Source organism: Buteo buteo, chromosome 13 (assembly GCF_964188355.1).
Source record: "Buteo buteo chromosome 13, bButBut1.hap1.1, whole genome shotgun sequence".
In the NCBI taxonomy this organism is placed as follows: domain Eukaryota; kingdom Metazoa; phylum Chordata; class Aves; order Accipitriformes; family Accipitridae; genus Buteo; species Buteo buteo.
This window is the reverse complement of record NC_134183.1, coordinates 16,745,276-16,765,391: the sequence shown is the minus strand read 5'-3', so window position 1 is coordinate 16,765,391 and position 20,116 is coordinate 16,745,276. Positions and strand designations below refer to the sequence as shown.

The 20,116-nt window shown below is 35.0% G+C and overlaps 1 protein-coding gene across 3 annotated transcripts in view; it reads left to right on the top strand.

The window, feature by feature from the left end:
* TBCD (tubulin folding cofactor D) overlaps nt 1-20,116 on the top strand; it is a 130,682-nt gene that overhangs the window by 61,984 nt on the left and 48,582 nt on the right. For all 3 annotated transcript variants that reach the window (XM_075044876.1, XM_075044874.1, XM_075044875.1), the window contains exons 16-22: nt 2,371-2,428; nt 8,008-8,037; nt 11,499-11,584; nt 15,445-15,525; nt 16,286-16,359; nt 17,290-17,407; nt 18,880-18,940. In XM_075044876.1, coding sequence (XP_074900977.1) covers nt 2,371-2,428; nt 8,008-8,037; nt 11,499-11,584; nt 15,445-15,525; nt 16,286-16,359; nt 17,290-17,407; nt 18,880-18,940 — 508 coding nt within the window. The remainder of the gene's footprint in view (nt 1-2,370; nt 2,429-8,007; nt 8,038-11,498; nt 11,585-15,444; nt 15,526-16,285; nt 16,360-17,289; nt 17,408-18,879; nt 18,941-20,116) is intronic.

Genomic DNA, 20,116 nt, shown 5'->3' with positions numbered 1-20,116 from the left:
AGGCATGTTGCCTTCCTTGCTAATCCTGGTGTTACGGCAGACTGTGTCTGCATTTTCAAATAGGAATTAACTTGAAAAAATTATTCGTGTAGTTTTATAAGTTTAAAATACTTCTATTAAAAGGACTAACATAAAACAGTGACTACAATATGATTTATGAATATAATGGGGCTACAAGGGCAATGATGAAATTCCTGGGTTTTTTTGTTTTTTTGTTTTGTTTTTTTTTTTTCTTAAACATGGTATTCAGTTGCAGCACTGAATAACTCAGGTGGCATCACATAGACAGTATGTTGTTTTGCTGGTTTTACTTATACAGGTTTGTCTCGAGGTAACAGAAGAATAAGAAAAAATGGAAAAGTACAATTTGATTATAAGCTGAACTCTTGTTGTGTATAATAACCTGAAACTGGTTTCTATTATATTTAATAAAGCACATTTTAAGTCTAACTATGAAATTCAAAGAGCAGTATTTATTCTTCAGTGACGGTCTTCTAACATTTCCAGTTTGAAAAGACTGCGTAATCTTTCAAATCAGTATGTTAATATTTAATATGTGTGTCCTTACACTCATCCCTAAGTGTCCCTTTTGGGCCACTGTCAGAGACAAGACAATGACTTGGAAGGATTTTGCTCTGAGCCAGCACATCTCCTCTGAAATACTCTGTAACGCTTAACTTCAGGGTACCTTTGACACAGTAAGGGCAACACTCTGGATTCTGAGCTTCCTGCCTTGTTGAGGGTTTTTTTGGTGGTTTTTTGTTTGTTTTTTTTTCTGTTTTCTCAGAAGAGAACAATATTGAAATATTGCATAACTGACAAAATAATGTTTTACCTTATAGTCCATATAATCAGAAACATCAGGCAAAAATTTGCTTCTTTTTGCTTTCCAGGACGATTTTCATCCAATTCCTTAGTTTTGAATGTTCTCTTCTATAATTAAAAGACTTATGGGAACTATTAATATAATTAAAATGATATACTTCTTAAATGTCCCTTTAAAATTATTTTTAAGTTTGCCAGAGAAGAAAATTAGCAAACATGGTATGAAGATGATGTATTTGACCCAGTACTTGTTCAACAGTTAGCCATGTATGCTGCTGCTTAATGGTATGCTTCCTGAACATTTGTTCTTCTAGTCGCTATCATTTGGATGACCACGTTTTGTCTTATAATCACCTAATGTCTTTGTGGCAGAGGGAGGAATTGCTCATGCAAGTAGCAATAAGAAAGCATTAACTGTCTTTTGAACAATTTATTGGAGTTTATTTTCATTTCATTTTTGCTTTCTGTCTCGTTTTTCTTAATGGAGATAAACTGAAATTACAGAGGCAATGTTGATTATGCATTTCAGTGAATTTTAACAACACAGTATTCTCCACTGTAGGAAACTGATAGCCACTACCCAGGGAAGCTTGATATTATCAGTGTAATTAATATCTTTATGCTAAAGCAAAGCTATCTTGGATTTACTTTTCAGCCAGTATTTATTTCCTGTTTTGCCTGGAGTCAATAAATAATGTAATGAAGAGTTTCAGAGTTTGAAAGGAATAATTTTCTGGTTAAATGATTCTCCTGAAGTGATGTTTATTTGTCACTGAAGTTAATTGAATGCTGGAGGTGGATTTCTAAAGCTGTAGACATCATGTCCTGGGATATACTCTCTCTCTTCTGTTGTGTAGCACATCTTTTAAAAGCAGTTCTTTTGGGGTAGAAGAATTAAACTGTGCAGGGTTACCAGACTTCATGCACAAAGAAATAGTTTCGTATAATCATGTCTCTGTATCTACAAGTCACCTTTTAAAAAAACTGCTTTGCAATTTGTCTTGCAAGTCACTTTTTAGCAGGATTTGCATATTGTTTTCTGATTTTTGTTACTTACAGGCTGTGATTGTTCTTGCAGAGATAGCTGCAAGTTTCCATTGCTTAACTTTCAGTTTTGCATAAGCCCTACATAAGATTTGCTGTGTGTTTGGCTATTGAGAAACTGTATTTCCAAGTTTTAATTTAAAATTGCACTGAATGAGTCTCACATTAGAGATTATAGTTATGTCCAAGTTTTAAACTCCTGCTATATTTAAAAAAGAAAAACTTTCTATGCAGCTAAACATATTTGCATACTTAAATTGCTTTGACGCAGTAGGATGGTAGTTGTCTCTTTATGCTATGGGAAGTCCACAGCAAACTAGAGAAACGAGGAAGTACGTGGTTATTTCAACTCAAATTTTAGTTTAGGCTTGTATTTATAAATAATAGGCTCCTTAGAGGAAATGCTGTGTGTTTTGCTTAGAAGTCTAAATGTTGAAATGATGGTGTTACACATTTCTTCTCATATTTTTGGTACTAATACTCAATATTTTATTTCCTTAGTGCATTGGTTATTGCTGCAGTATTTGATCGCGATGTTAATTGCAGAAGAGCTGCTTCTGTAAGTTATCACATTCTAGCTTATGTGTTTCTGTTACTTTTGTTTGTTTTCATTGAATGTAATTTGTAGACTTAGCTATGTAGAACTACAGTATATAAGCAATATATTGTGTTGTGGACAAAAAAGTGCTTTTTTAAATCCTTAGAAGTATGGTGTGAATTTAGATTCTAAATTATATAATCCACACCTTGATTTATGGCCACAGTTCACAATATGCTGCGTTGTTGTCATGATGGTTAAGATAATGTATCTAAGAAAGAGCAGGTTAGCATTTTCTAGTCACAATATCAAAGACAAAAGGGTCATACATAATATCTGTGTCTTTTTCAAGTCACTAAGCTGGTAAGTTTTGTGAATTTTCTAATTGTTCATCAACTCTTACTCTGTAATTGTGGTAAGTTGAAAATTTCTAGAATAATCTATCTCCTTCAAACATATTTTCAGTTATTGTATAAAAGTCTTTTCTGTAGGACTGGGAATTTTTAAAAGAAAGTGATAAATCCATTAGGTAGGTATTCTTATCTAGTTAATATGACTGACACCAAAGTATATTCTATGGAACCTTTCTGTAGAAAGTATTTATGCTGTTGAGAATTGAAAAGAATGCGTGATTGTTCTTAAGAGAAGGGAATTTATGGAGGAGAGGTTATAGAATTTGGTAAGAAGAAAGAATGGACATCTTTGAGAATTTAAGTCAGTGTGTTGTATATATTGAACTTGCTTGCTTAAAGAAAAAAAGTATGAGTTGCCTGTTTCCACAGATAAAACAAATTATCTTATGCAGATGTAAAACCCCCCACCCAATAACTGTATTAGCTCAAACACAGGACCAAACAATATCTGTCAAAGAACTGGGTGTCTTTATTCCTAAGAATAAACTTCACTGGGAATGCATTTAAAACAAACAAACAAACAAATTTTAAAAAAAAGCTGTCTTTGCAACATGGAAATTAATTAACAGGTCTATCTTATTTTTTGACTGAAAATTTGAAAGCTAATGCATTTATAGCATAAGAAGGATTTCTCAGGGATACCTGGATAGCATCCTTATTTTTTCTAGCCACCCCTCTGCTTGAGAGTTTAAGCTGTTGAATGAAGCTGTAGCATAATTGCTGGGGAAGTGAGTCAGTTGCTTGTGTAATCATATCACAAATCACTTTGTCTAAATAGGTTAAAACCAAAGCATGGAAGCTAAGATGCTGTAGATTGCTGAGTACTGATATAACATACTGTTCGCATACTGTACAACTAAATTAATATGAACAATGCTACTTTCCCCCAAACTTCAACTCCTGAACTTTAGAAACTAGAATTCACTATTCTTGGCTAATTTAAGTCACTTGATTAAAATAAAATCCTTAGTGGAAAACAAAGGTAGCTTTGCTTTCCCGAGAACTGCACAAAACATTAAGGAGTATAGATGGTGAAAAGTGAGTTATTTATTTGCTCTATAGGAATTGTCCTAGGAATCAGCGGTAATATATATAAAGAGGAGAATTCTTTTTAACATGATTGGCACTACAAATGTGCTTCTTACCTTTAGTGGCTTGATCTAATAGTCGTGCGTAATCTTCATTATGTTTCTCTGCTTAAACATAAACCGATAGTTTGACCATGAAATATGGTGCTAAATCAGATACATTTACTAATGCTATAAGCTTAGTGCAGATTGTGCTTCCATATTTTAAATGAGTACAAAATAAAGTACATTTTCTTCTCATTTCCCTCTTCTACTTTAAACCAAGCTATTGAGCATTCTGCAATTAGGTTATCGCCAGTCAAATTAATTTTTTCATTAGTACATTCTAATTTAGAGCTGGTCAAAATTTGGAATTGCTGTTTTGATGGATAGTTATGAAAGTACTGAAACCTTTTTTCTTATTTTAGAAAGGCAGGCAAAGAAAAACATTGTGTTTACTAGGCATTACTACAATTTTGAAGAAGAATACTTGGGAGTCCTAATTATTTCCAGTCATTACTACAGTTAAATACATATTTAAATAAACAACATGTTTTACTAGATTTTCCATCTATTACAATATGCAATATATTATAATGCAGAGCCCCAATAAAACAAAATAGCATATAGAGATATTTTGAACCCTGAGGTTAGAGAGAATAAAACAAGACTGTTCTTTTGAAGCTCCAAAAGCATTCTGAGCTGACTTTTGCAACTGTTTCATGAATAATTATTATAAGGAATAATCACACGAACAAGTGATCTTGGATTGGGCTCCATTCAGCTCTGACATCTTAAAGAGAGGGTTTTGTGGTTTTTTTTCCTCTCGGTTGGTTGAAATGTTTTAAAATCATGACTTAGAGAATGTTTTAATTTTTTTTAATATTTTTTTCAGTTTTTGTGGGAAAGTGAAGTACTGGGGTTGCAAGGCTAGTTGTTCATCTTGGTTCTGATGTCATGGAATCTTTACATTAAGATCTTTGCATCCAAGTTTTCCATCTCCAGAAGGGGATTGTATGAAAAATGAAAAATTATTATTACAAAACAATTGAAGTATTTGGTATCTTTTAGGAATTTGCAGATGTTTGAAAGTATGATTGAAATAGTAACATTTTCAGTTATTGAAAATAATCTCCTAGGTATTCTGAAGAAAAATCTTTTGTGAAACAATAAAAAAGTTCTAAAGGAACAAGGAGGGAATTCTGTGAACATGAAATAAGCTCTAGAAAATCACCTTTTCATTTGGATGAATAATATGTTTAATTATTTTCATATTTCTATTTTACTTTCTTTAACAAAGCTTTAACAGAATAATATTGTGGGGATGATTTTCCTCGTAACTTCTCCTGTTCAACGTACTCTTTCAGACCCAAGAAAAATAGTTTACCGTATCACATTTTTGTTACTAAAATTGGGATTAGATGCTGTTCTCCTAGAACAGTAATGTGTTTAAATTGTCACAGCTGGAATGTGCATTGTCTACAAAGTCTTCTTAAATCAGTGGTGAAATTTTCCAAATATAACTCTAAACACTCTAGGGTTCTGTTTTTCTTTGAATATCTTGGTTTTCATTGTAAATTTCCCCATAATTGGCTGAAAACTTATTTGCAGAAGAGGCACCTTTTAGCTTTTTTTTTTTAAGTGCACAACAACAGTGCTGAAAATGATAGAGGTTCATGGTGATACATACGAACCTCCCTCAACCTAAGTAAACCACTGTGAAACAAGTCACTATACAGTTTTAGTCTGCAACTGGAAAATTTTCTAGCTACTGAGCTATGTATAGAGGACTTTGCTAGTTACCATATTTCTCTTCATACTTTCATGAATTGTAAATTCATGACACAAGCATGAGAATCTATAACAGACTGATTATTTTTCTCCAAGGCTATTAAATTGAAATAATTGACATATGTATTTATAGTAAGGCAATACTAATATCTATCTTTGCAAGTAGTGGTTAAAGTTGTATGTTTTCAATAGATAAACTAATCAATTAAGTGTAAATTAACATGTAAATTAGATGTTTAGAATACATCAGATGAATGCTAAGTATTTTTGCGATGCTGCTGGACTGTTTCTTAGATCTTCATGATTGTTCTTCTAAGTTAAAAAATGAAATGGTGATATTAGCACTGGAATTTTAAAATTCCTACATTAAGTAAAGAAACTATGTGAAGTCTTCATGTACAATGACTGTTTTGCTGCAACATTGTCTATAGTCCCCTATACATCTTTTCCAATGATTTTGCCACAGTATATTTCAGTTCTGGGCCTATAAATATATATTGTAAGTAGAATAAAACTTTCAGTGGTTTGAGACCAGATTTATGTTGTTTGGACATTGAAGTTTCTGATTTAAAACAAAAAAAAACAAACAAAAAAAGGCTTTACAGATTGTGTATCATTAAGGCACTTGTCTGAGCAGTACATTTTTAAAAGAAATTGTAATGCAGTGATTAAACTATTAAATCCCTTGGATATGATAGTTGAGAGCATTATGCCTGCTGAAACATCCCTATGCTGAGTAAAAGGGTCTCAATAGCATAAAAGGAGATCTAAAGCTAATATGTAAGTAAAAAGAAATAAATGATGCAGGGTGACATGAAATGATGTCCTGGCAAATCCTGGCTGGGAGCATATGTTGGTAGAGAGGTAAGGAGTGAAAAAAAATCGTGTCAGAAGCTGGGCTACAGCATACAATGAAGAACAAGTGTAAGGCATTGCTGCAGCTTATGTTCCTGTTCTGGGAGGCTGCTTTATGTGTTGCCCAAGGGTGTATCTATGCTGCCGCCACCACGGAGGATAGCCCATACTGTTCTACCCGAGGCAATCCTAAACTGGTTAGCTCAGGGGCACTGCTGGCAGCGTGACTCCAACTGCGAGCAGGCTAAGGTGGGCTCCAAAACTTGCTAAGGTGGTGGGTAAGCGGTTTAGAGTCAGCCTGTGCTACGTGTCCTGCAGTGGATATACACTGCAAGCAGGAGCTGAACTAGCCTGGACAAGTCTACAGGAACTGCAGTCATTATCCTAAACAGACATAACCTCAGAAATGCACCAGGAGACTCTGGCTTCATTAGGGCTTGCTTCACCTGTGTTCTCTGAGTGCTTGCTCCATATGTAAAGTATGATACCTTGGTGAGCTAACTTAACCTTTTGTTTTTACAGGTGGATTACCACATGCGTACTGTATTTATGTAGGAAATACAGAAGCTCTGTCTGTCAAAATTCTTGTGGCGTTTTCAGTAAAGATTGGGACTTCCCCTTGTATGTTAAATATCAATTGTCAGGTGACAAGTGCTGTCCATTGCTGGAGATCTGTGTTTGTAGATGGAGCGATATTTCTTAAGAGAAGTGTCCAGATACTGATGATCTCTCCTTTCTGAAAAGAGTTAAAATTTACAGAAGTTTTTATTAATACTTATTATTGTATATCCTTTTAAGGAACAAAAAAATAATTGACTTTTTTGAGAGAGGGAGAAAATTCAAGCAGGGAGTAGGGAGCTAAGTAGGTTTTATTCTGTATACCATGCAAGTAGAGAGATTAACTTTATGGTTGTATTTGTTGTGTTTTGCAAGACTTTGAGTTTATGTAATGCAAAACACAAGAAACATACATTAATTTTATCTTCAGGTTTTATAATTTCAGTGTTTCAGTGTGCTTTCAGATGTGTCTTTCAAATAAGTATTGCATTCTCAATAATTTTTTGTCTGAAGTTCTCATTGACAAAGAATCAAACTTTGCCTATTATTAGCACATTAAGTTGAAGTAGTCAGATAGAAGTGAGCTGTCTCAATATCTGTTGTCTATAGGTATTAACTTTCAATTCCAGTGCGAAGCCTTGTGTCACTACTCAAAAGCACTCTTGTGGGTGTGACTAGTTTAATAAACTTGGCATTCTTAAACTGCTGTCATGCAACATACAGCTTTAAGAACACCAGAACATAGAGACGCAGAAACAAAAAAGCCCCGTGGGCTTGTTCTACTGACAAAGCTTACTTTATTTAAAAAAGAAAAGCCATGGGTCATTTATATTGTTGTGTGTTTTGAATTCATCATCTGGTGTTTATCAAAAAGCAAACCTGACTCGTTTTGGTATGTTTGTTCTCTGTTCCTTAGGCTGCCTTCCAGGAGAATGTTGGGAGACAGGTACGGTAACTTTCCTGAATCTTCATTCATTAGTGCCTTGGAGGTTACTGTAAACTTGTAGTACCTAAAGGCAAAATAAGACGCTGTGGCTTCAGAGAAATTGAGTAAAAGGATGTCACAAAATAATTATTTTCATTATCAGCAAACAAGTTCTTGTGGAATATTTTTCTGAGATGTGAGTTTTATTTTAATAATCTAGTTCTGGAAGAAAATGAGCTTTCTGGTAATTTTCAGTCATTCTGAAAAGCAAAATCAGCAGGTAAGATGGCCATTCTACACCTTGCAAACTGCAATGCTCTTAAAGCAGGAAAAATGCAATTTTTTGGTTATTTTCTTGTTTCATTGACTTTCTAGTTTTTAATAGAACAACTGAAGTGTGCTGCACAATCTTTGCTCTGGTTGGTGATACACCACCTTAGGCTTAAGAGTCTTAAACTCAATATTTGGTTTTGCCTGTTGCACCATAATGCTACCACATAGATATTTTGAGAAATCTGTTACTCCAGGAGGTACCTAAGTGCTTTGAAAAAAAGTATTGTGGTAAGTTCCTATGAAACTTAGCAACCTCTAAGTAGTTAATGCTCAGATAACTTTGATTTGCAACCTTGGAGGAGAAGCAAATAGCATGAAGACTTGAATTTCCAAGTTTCCTGGTTTCTCATGAGGAATTAATAAAGCTGAATATACAACTTAGAGGGGAAGAAAAAAGCGGGGGCGGGGAAGATTCAGTTAGTGAATTCTTGTGACAGTGTGGGCATGTGAGCATGGTTAAAGTAAATTTTGTTATCAATAAGACATTCCTTAAGGGATCTTTGTTAAAATCCTGTCTAGCTTTCCCTGTTACCATTCCTGAAGATCTTTGTTATGAGCCGGGATATTGTTCCTTTAGAACTATCGGTATTAGGCAACGTGTCTGTAACTGGTGTGTGTATTTCTAGATAGAATTAGGTTAATAGCAGAGAAAGGGTGCAAGAAGACTAGGAGGAAGAGGGTAGATATTTTTGGTGACCTGACCCAGCTGGGTTTGTGATAACTAAAAGCCAGGGTGATTCTTCTCTGGGTCTATAGTTACTGGCCTGGAGAGGTTAGTCATCACACAGCAACTCAACCTGATTGCACTTTGTGAGGTACTGAATGAAGTAAACACCTTGCTGTGACTTTAGTCCTAGGTGAGATAGGGCTCCTGGGTGCTGCAGGTTTAGAAATGCTTCCATGTAGCAAAAATTTTGTGGAGGTTTTTTATTCTTAATCAGAGGAGTATGGTCTACGTTAGTTTACAACTAGAAAGTTTCCTTATTGACTCTGCTTTGACCCATGATTCAAATTTTTCAGTGTTGATAGAACACACAACAATTTTAGCTTGTATGTTGGCATGTTAAGGAGGAGTTTGCAGTGAAACACTAAGTTTTCATGGCATGAAGAATGCTATCAGTCTCCACTTGGTTCCTGTAGAAGTTCAGAAGTTTTACTTACTGAACCATTCCTTACTGCCTAGGAAAATGGTTACTTAATCAGTGGATACACCCTCTGTAGTTCTTTCCCTGGATGTAATGTGTTGAAAGAGGCACCCTTTCTCTGAATTGGAAGGAGCTGAAATGTATACTCCATCTGAATTAACAGTGCTGATAGTAAATGGTGGAGAAAAAAGTTGACCTCACTTACTTCCTGGTTCCCGCCTGCTTCACCTTTGCAATTCAACATGTCCTGAATCCAAGAGCTTGCTTTTATGGCCTCAGAAAAAGAAGCCATTGTAACTTACACTTCATGTAAATGAAAACTTTGGAAATTTTGAAGAATTTTTTAAAAGCATAAATCATGAGAAATGCACATGCTTCTAATAAGACAAACTTATATATTGGAGAAGTAAGTTTTAAGTGTACTGACAGAATAGAAACTTAGCTTTTCCTCTGAAGTCTGTCTGTCCCATCAGCCATGACCTCTGTACTCATGAACTTGGTGTCAGGAATTTTGCTGTCTCACTGACATGCACTGTGGCACCATGACCTTTGGCGTCAAAGTGGCACACTTACAGCCAAGTAATAGACAGCAAGGTCCAACTAGCAGCTAGAATTGAAGTTGTTTAGCTGTGATTTTCCTTATGCACGGTACGCATTTGTATATATTTCATTGTTTGTCTTGTTGTTTGGCTATAAAACATACTGAGGTATTTATCATGTGTACATTTTTCTCCCTAATCAGTGTTTCATTAGGCTTTTGGTGCGTGCATTCATTTCACCTTTGAGTTATTAGGGCTTGCAGGTAGTCTTTTGGATAAGCCATGAAAATTCTGTCTATCCTTCTTGGTTCAGTCAGATTCCAGGCCTTGCTTTTTTGGACTGTTGGCATTGTGCTTCCCAAAATAAGACCTCCGCAGTAGCTGACAGCTTCCCACTGCTTGCAGTATATACTTCTTTAATTATTCAGGCTTAGATCTAGAGATATTTTCTACTATTTTTGCATGGCTGTATCCTAATGTGGAAGGGATGAGTGAGCTGTAAACAAACAAAACTCTATCGTATCCAGAACCTGTACTTCCACATAGCCTTATTGCTTAAATATCATATGATTGTCCCTTCTGTAAGTGAGTGTAGTGTCTCTCAGTTGGCTGTTTTCCATTTGTACTTAATTATGGCTTGTGGAGGCTATGCTGCCTCCTCCGTTCCAAAACACGGCCTTGCTGCGTAATACTATATTAAATCAGTCATAGTCAATCAAAATTCTGAATATCTGAATTGTATTGCTTATATAAAAAGGCAAATTTTTAGGTGGCAATTGCATATTTAGAAAGATGATTTATCTTCTAAAACCAGAATTTTTTGAACAGTGATGTCAGAAGTGTGATACTTCTGTAGTATTCAAAGTTTCAGGCTTTGCTGGGAACTAGTGTTCTTTTTAAAAACAAACTAACCCCAGTTTTTTAGTTCATTTAAAATATATGTGTACGTAGAAACAAATAGAAGTAATAGAACTGCCATATATTCTACGTGATGCATATCTTGGTGCCTAAATCTCTAATTTTGTACTACATAAAACTTGCAGCAGATACTTGTTCTTCACATAGCCTGAAAACATGTTTACATTTATCTAAACCTTCTTTTAGAGAAATAATTTTTTGTGTACATACACAGTCATGCATTCACCAAATATATATTTCGATATGACTTGAAGGTGTTAAGATAGCTATTGCATAGTTTATTCCCTGCTGCTATTTACTTTGTCACTGACTCATAAGTGAAGCTAGGTATTTTGCTGTTTGTATATCCGATATCCTTTATACCTTTAGTACAAGTGATTTTACTAGAAATTAGAAATTAAATTTTATTTTTTCACTGCTTGGAGAGTAGTAGTAGATTTGTTTTCAATAATGTTGCCTATTTGGATAGTATTTTACATTTTTAAATAATATTTTCTTTTTGTTTTGTTTTGGTTTTTTTCTCCCCTCTTCCCTATGATGTTTGTAGGGCACTTTTCCACATGGCATAGACATTCTAACTGCAGCTGATTATTTTGCTGTTGGTAACAGAGTTAACTGTTACCTGACTATAAGGTAAGTTTCCAAGCATTAGTTTTCCTAAACATGAGGGACCTCTTTTACATAATGAAATATTTGTCTGATTGTTTCACCTTACTGAACATTATGTTTATTACTGTTGTTTTTGAATAAATTAAAATTTGATTTTTTCTTGTTTCTGCATCAGACTGCTTATTATGTGTAAGACACAGTGTAAATGTGACCATGATTTCCTTGTCTACGTGGAGGAAGCAGCCAAGAGGTAGTGTTTGCAGGTGTTACAAAACCATCTAAGCTGGTCAAGATTAGAGAAGACTAGGGGATTTTGAAGAGTTGTAGTAAAAGGAGAGGCTGTTATGATGGCAGATAGACTCTGATGTGGGTAAAAAATTAATACCCATTTTAAAAAATACTTTGGACAAGTTGTTGAATTTGTGGTCTGCGCATGAACCTTAACTTGAGTGCTTATATTTTTCATAGATAGCTCAGTGAAAATGTAACCACAGTTTGCAGTAGTGTTTGAAAAAGCAAACTGGTCGCTGCAGTATGAAGTCTGCAAAGAATGTAATGGGAAATACCAGTACTGGTGTGGTGCTGTTATAAATCAGTGACTTGTCTTGGAATACTGTGTTCTGTTCTGGTCAGCTATCTGAAAACACAGTAATGCTGAAGTCAGGGGAATTCAGAGGCAAGCTGGGTGCACAGGTTGACTAAAATGAGCGTAAGATTGCACTTCCTCATGAGAAGATGAAAAAGACTGAGGGCTGGGTTCTAACTTTAGTTAGACAGACAGACAGTCTAGCCTAGGTGTCTAGCCTCTCTCCATAGCCAATGCAAAGAGACAGGCACCTACAGAAGGTGATTCAGACCATTTTAAGATAGGTCAGATAAATTGCCCTGTGGAGTTGCATGTTGCTCAGTAGCCAACAGGTTAGAAAGGCTTGAAGAGATTATATTCTTGGGGAACAGAAATAGCAAACAGGTATATATATGATGGTTTATGCTCTGTTGTTAGCTTTGTGACTTCCAATGAGCAGTTTTTTAAGATGATTTGCACTGGAACCCTCTGTCCTTTTCTTGACTATTTTTTTTATTGATATGTCCACCTCCATGTTGTCCCTCTTGTGCATAATCATTTCAGTCTGTACATACTTCACCTTTTACCTACTGTTGTCCCTTCTGTGGTCCACTCCTTCCTCCTACACTCTTCCCCAGAGCTCCCGCCTACTGAGCTGAGATGGAGAAATGCAGTGGCTTGGTATTCAATGCTGTTCTAGATCTGTATAGCTTCACTGTGGTTTTTGAAACTCTGGCTTTTTGTACTGGTGGAAAATTGAAAATATTCAAAATTGACGAAGCAGTTTTTATTTTCTCTCTTACAATTTTGGCTTGGAGACTAATTATGTTCTCCTTACTTTTTGAGAGCTGACTTGTTGATTTATTTTCTTTTTCCAATGCTCATTTATTACTCCTTTCATTGTGATTTCCACAGTTTTTATGGGAGAGTTACTTATCTAAGTGAAAATATTTTTACTGTTGATTGCTTTCTTCCACTCTTGTGCCTTTCTTTAAATTGTGCAACAGAAAGAATAAATTTGTAAATTCTTTATCAATAAACTTATGCACTTAGTAGCATGAATCCTTGAAACCATGTTCAGTGTTATTAATCAAACTCTTCTTTGTAAAGTATTTGTCATCTCATTCATTATATTACTTTTTAAAATCTTAACTACTTTGCTTTTCAAGCAGTATGTCATTATTTGGGTCAATACTTAATTATTTCCTTATTTTTGTCTGAGTAACATCAAAGGAAAAGTACATAAGAGTATATTTGGCTGCACAGAAAACATGTATCATTATGATGTGGTAGCAAGAATGGACCTTTCTGAATGGTATGCCTTAAGGTGGTGTAATTGTTTATGTAGCTGGAAAAAGCTGCTTGAGGTTCATATTCCAGATCTAGAATCTTTAGCTGTCCTGCCCCCACCCAGATAAAACAATCCCAGGACACTTTGTATGTCAGCATAATACCGCTATGTGAAAGGAAGCTGTGCAGGTGTGAGGGTTGGTACTACTAGATTCCTTTAAGCAATAAAAGCTTGAAAAAGATGTGTCAGTTTCAACAGCTAAATTTGGTTTTGGCTGATAAATGATGATATATTCTGGTAGAGAGGCAGTATCGTATATATTTATATATATATATATGGTACGTGTGTGTGTGTAAATAGTTGGTTATATCCTTTCAAATCTAAATATTTTTATGCACGTTTTTCATGCTGGGTGCCCTTTTGAAAGTTTTTGCTAATGTTCTTTGGAGGATTCAGCTCAAACATCATAATCTATTTCTGAGGTTGGAAGGTAGAGGAAACCCATTTTGTATGAACTGGGAGTAAAGAGATTATGTGATTTCAGGAGTTCTGGGCTTGGTCGAAGCAGAGTTAAGGAGGAAGCTTCTTAATCTAAGTAGAGTGGGATACAAAAATCTTACCAGCAACATTATCAGGAAGGCTAGACTTCTGGCCAAGGTTACTTGCATTAAATACTCGGTAGGGTACCAAAGATGAGGACTGTAGTTAAAGGTGGATATAAACTAGAACTGAAAGTGGGATTGGGCTACAGACATGGCCCAAGAGATCAACTTTGATGAACCAGGCAAGGATGTTCAGATTAAAATGGTTGGAAAGAATGGTGAGTGCTAAAACTAGGACCCAAAAAGCAACTACAAAGAAGAGAGGAGAACTCAAATATGGCAGGGGAAGTGTGTCTATTATTGTATGATCTTCGAGAACAGGGAGGGGAACCAAAGAGTAATAAATTTTACTATTTCTCTGCTGGCATCAACAACCAGTTAAACCAACTTTCAAATCCCCCTCTAGGGCTCATAGCAGTAGTAGGTAGTACTACTTATATATCCTGTATGGGCTCAAGTGACTGAGGTCTGTGCTGTGGATTTAAGGATTCCTACTCTTCTGATGATATACATAGATATCATTATGGTAATAGGCAACAGTATTTGGTTTTTGCCTTTGTTTTGCTTCTAATTACACACAGATATATTAATGGAACACTTATGGTTGCAAAGTTAATCACTCAAAAGATATGAAAAGGTGAAATTACGGTAGTCCATGTGTCCTTAATTTTGTCTGTTTGTGCATGACGTTTTGACACAAAGACATTCTACTGATTGTTTAGCTTTCCAAGAATATTTAGCATACATCAGATGTACTAAAAAACCATTTCACTTAACTTCTGTTGACCTTAGCTTTCAATAGTTGATGCTTCTGAAGATTGGAAAGCAAGTGCGGCTGTAAAGTTAGGTAATTATGCAGGCTACCTAGGTAATTAATTCTGGTGTTCCCTTACATCTTAGGTCTTGACTTGGCAGCTTTATCATTTTTTGTCAGAATTGATTTTTTTGGTGTATGTTTGATTTTTTAGAAAGGACAAATTGAAAACCATATTCAGTTTTGGACCCCTGTATTTAGGAAGATATAGCACATTTCTATAACTTAATTTTACTGTGTACTGTGGATTACATCATACATACATTTCTCCAATCCAAAATAATTGTATAAGTTAATATACAGATCCAGATTTTCTAGACTGTAACAATGGGAATCAAATGTTTATTTTTGCTTTTTGTTACTGTCAAGCTTTTTGTATGTATAGTATTTATAAATAATCTGAAAGTTTTACAAAAGTTATTTACATTTTTTTCAATAATTGTAAAATATGTCCTATTGTATTATTTCATTCAGCTGCATCTCATTTAGGAGAAGGCATGTTTAAGTAGTTTTTTTGCTTGCTTTAAAACTTTAAATCTTTGGAGTAACTTGTGTTACAATGCACACAGATGTTGATTCTGTACTCTCTCTTTATGTGTATTTCTTTTCCAGTGTGTATATTGCTAGCTTTCCTGAATATACACAGCCAATGATTGATCATTTAGTTAACATGAAGATTAATCACTGGGATAGGTAAGTTCATAAAGTCTAATTATTAATATCCAGGAACTGACTGTTCTGCATATCATGCTTTCCTAGATTATTTTTGTAAATTTTACTTATACTAGAGTTTGCAATAGCATTTGACTGAAGGAAACTGGACAAGTAGTAGCTCATGTCATCTATCCTCCCTAGCATATTGTCACTTAAAGCATGGTTATGAATTTTGTCTTTTTACCATGACCTCAATCTGTTAATAGATTAATAAAACACATTTATATGGTATATAGTGTATGTGAAGGGTAAACACTATCACTATACAATTATCATAATTAAAGTAGATTTCATGCATAGAGATGGTGCTTAGTCATATTCAGTGTTCATGAAGATTAAAATGTGTACATATAACACAAATGAGATTGTATCAGTGCTGATAGTAGTTTGCATCATGAGAAATAATAATAGTTTACTGTAGTGTCCTTGCCAATGCATAGAATGAGCCCTCAGGTTCTACCGTCCACACTTATGTTTTTCTTTGTCTCTTTCAGCAATAAGTTCTATTCGTATAGAAAGCTAGCTGTAGGCTGTCTGTTTGGTCCACTGTTTTGTTTTGTTGGCTTTTTTTGAAGGGGGGAAGCATAGGATGGACAAAGAATACTGTAATTTTTAATATTGTTGGGGTCTTTATTTTGTTCAGAGACAGGAGTCCCTTCCTGACATTTTTTTTTTAATACATTACTTCTACTGAATTGCTAACCCCCAAAAATCCCAAACTGCTTTTTTACATCTTCAGTGTTATTCGAGAACTTTCAACCAAAGCTCTGCATAACCTTACTCAACGGGCTCCTGAGTACATGGCAAATGTGGGTAGGTAACAAGTAAGTTCTGCATGGTGTGCCATATCAAGCTTTCTAGCTTACGTAGCAAAAATGTGTTAAGAAGATTTAAACATGCACCATGACTTAATAAAAATTAAGATTTCCCCTGCAACTTAATACAGTGTAGTGACACTAATAGCTTTACCAGTTTTCAGATTTTATACAAAAATTATAAAATACTGCCAGATCTTTTTTTACCTGGCGACTGGACTTTAGTTATCTGGGTACACTGGACCCTACCATTTCCAAGATGAATAAATGGGTGTAGTTCTGTTGCAACAATTCAGGCAGCTAGCCCTCAAATTCCAAGCTTTTGCTTTGTTGATATGGCTTTGATGTCGTAAAGGGTGGGGGGATCTGTTTTGTCTTGTCCAGTCTGACATCTTCAGAAGAATTCCTTTTTGACTGTTGTGTGTGTAATCAAATGTTTCTTAGCATGAATTCAGGATCCTTTGCTTAGCCCACTCAAGATTCTGAGGATGTACTAGCTGCTTTTTAATATGGCTGAAAGACTTCAGCTGACACCCAGGTGAATCTGTAGTTACAGATCTTACCTAGGGTTCCTATAGTGGACTAGGAAGGTGGCAGTTTATATGGAAGTAAAATTCCATGGAAGTACAAGCCTCATTTCCCTTACAGCTCAGCCAGCCCAATGCCTAACAGCAAGTCTGTTATTTACTCCAAACAGGGAGGTAGTTGTGAGTACAGAATTTCTTGGTGTGGTTTACTATGGTTTGTCAGAATTTACCTACGTTTTTAAAACTTGGTTTTCATACAGTGGCCAGGATATATTGGCCTGACTTTTCAGAAATGGTTTTCCCATGTTATTTCTAGGCCAACATGATTACATTTAGAAGTGTGATCTGTCACTATGCTTTGTTTAAAAAAAAAAAAAATAAAATTATTTATTCTCTTTCAGTTTTGCCAAGACTTCTACCTTTATCAGTGGGCACAGATCTGCACACACGCCATGGGGCAATTCTTGCCTGTGCTGAGATCACCCATGCGCTGTGTAAACTAGCAGAAGAGAATAATAGGTATAAATGCAAGATTATCTTGACTATAAATTTTCCTTTCATGTCTGGTCTATTGAAAGCTTCCTGAGTGTAATTATGGAAATCTCCATCTTACTGAACTTCTTTGCCATTGAATTTTTGTTTGTTTTGATCAGTCATGCCAAGCCTTCACATTTTATTCAGTGATGGTATAAACTTAAGTCTAAATTCATCATCAGGAAATTGAGATCATTTGCTGCCTTACTTGGAATGTTCAAAGTTATCATTTAAATACAGATTAAACCCCCTTTCCCCATAAGTATGCTGTCTTCCTTGTGAGGGGATGGTCTTTCGTCTTCAGTGTTAGAGAAATACTTCCTGAAGCAGTTTGTTGAGTTGGACTGATTTAATTGTCACTGCTGAATGCTCGTCCATATAGATATATGTGTGTGTGTGTATATATATATATGGGTGTATGTACACACACACCTGTTACATATAGGTGATGTAGGCAGAATAACTGACAGAATTATTTGGAGATGTCTTTGCTTTAAAGACCTCTGTGATTAAAGAAATGAGTCATTTACCTTTTTTTTTCTTTCACAAGAATCACGTGAAAAATCATTGAAAATCTTTTAGATTCTAGAATCTAGAATTTGGAGGTTACATTAACAGTAAAATTTTATACTAGCATGACGAAAATTGGGATGTGCAGGTGTTTCAGATCAAGGCAGTGGAAAATAAGACTCCAGAGTGCCAACTTCACTGAAAATACAGTTCTGCAGGAATCATAGATACGTGTACACTGAGGAAATATATTTTAAAAAACAGACAGACTTTCTGGGTCATTGTTGTTCTACAAGTTAGATAACTACTGTCTTATTAGCCTTTTTTATTTTACTTCTGAGAACATTCTGGTGCAGTCATACAAAGATAGCTAAAGTGGTGAACAAATTTGATGTTATCATTGTTTGTACAAGCTAAATATACTGAGATAAATTCAAATAATAGATATCAAAAGTGTGGACTGATTTGTATGGCTTTAATTATTGACAAATAGGAATTGTATTTGCCAACAGTGTCTATCAAAAGAATTTGTGTTAATCTTAAGAGTTCCCTTTTCAAGTAAGTTGAAAAGTTAGAGAAAAAGATGCAGAGCATTTTTAGTAGGAGGAAATACTTGAAATTGATGGAAAAATCATAGAAGTGTAGGAGTCCAAAAATACAGCTGAACTGAGAAGGGTTACTGGTGTATTACTGATTACAGTGTTATTAGTAAGTGACACTAATTTTTTTATAGTCCTTTAAGAATGAGTTTGCTACATGATAAGGAAAGCACTTATGTTGTTATGTCTGCTGAACTATTTAAATTTAAATATTGCATATTTCTGTTGAGCATAATTTGGAAATCAAATAGTTGTTTTTCTGTTTGAAAGTACAATGAAGTCATGGAAGAAAAATTATTTATAGCATGATTAGGAAACCAGTCTTAAAAATTTTGTATACTTTTACAGATCTAGAACATATTATTTCAATGAAAAATCATTGGAGGGACTTAAGCAAATCCATCAAGAGGTTTGTAACAAGTATAAGTGTATCTTTTAACCTGGTATGTTGTATTATTTTTAAACGAACATTTACAGTTAAGACAGCTGTTCTCCACCTTCCTCTTCCCCTTGCCAAAAGTAAACAATCTCACAAATAGGAATTTGGACACACACTCCAGACTGTCTGATAGCTACTAGTCCTTGATCATGTGTCTTGCTCCAGTATGATTTTGTATTTGGTCCCCTTCTGTTCTGCCAGCTTCTTAGCTAAGCCTCTTTCTCTGATGCTGTCAGTTACAGTTCTGAAATACTGCATGGGGTTTTGCTTTGTTTTTCTTTCCCGTTCTGTTTCTTCGCTAGTTCTGTACATACTAACTGCCCTTGCAGATAGATGTATGGCTGTTGCCTTAATGTGACCATGCTCAAGAGAGATCTCCTAGTGAGTCCATTCTCCGTCCTTTCTATTCTTTTTTTTTTTTTAATTCATTGGGATTTCATTGCTAAATCTTTGCATTCATAATTGACTTATAGACCTTGAAAGTCATATTCTGTATTTCAACTGATGCATTGTCTTTATTTCTGCTTATGACAAATGAAGTTTTGTCCTGCTCATAGCAATTTAAAATACTTCTACAGAGATAATTTTGCCTAGCTTGGCCCTTTAAGTCATCCCATGTTGGCACCTATTTCTTCACCTTATGGAACAGACAATACTTCAACGTTCAGGCTCCTACTTGATTTCTGCAGTATCTCTAGTACCTTTAGTCCCAGTTCCATTGTGCTAAAGCTGTGAGGCTTCACCATTTACCCATCATGCTTTAAAGTACACAGGTGCTTGCTTAATTCTGTGCATAGGTGAAGGCTGCTGCTACAGGTTGAAAAAACATCTTTGTCCTTGTTTAACTTTCTCATGTCGAAATGCTTGAAATCTTGATCAGCAGTATCTGTACTGTTACAATGGCCTTAATTTGTTATGATACTTTACAGTTTCTGCTGTTGTCTGTTCTTATAATTAATCTGCAAAGGTGGTATAAACTCTTTCTTTTTAAAAATCTGGTTTTTGGGGTTTTTACTACATAGAAGTTTGATAATCTCTGATTTTTGAAGATGGCCTACTGTAATGTTAAGAATAAGATAATAGTTTTCAGTTACATTTGAACTTTTAAGTTTTTTCTGGTTAATCTGTAGGTGGTAAAGTTATTTT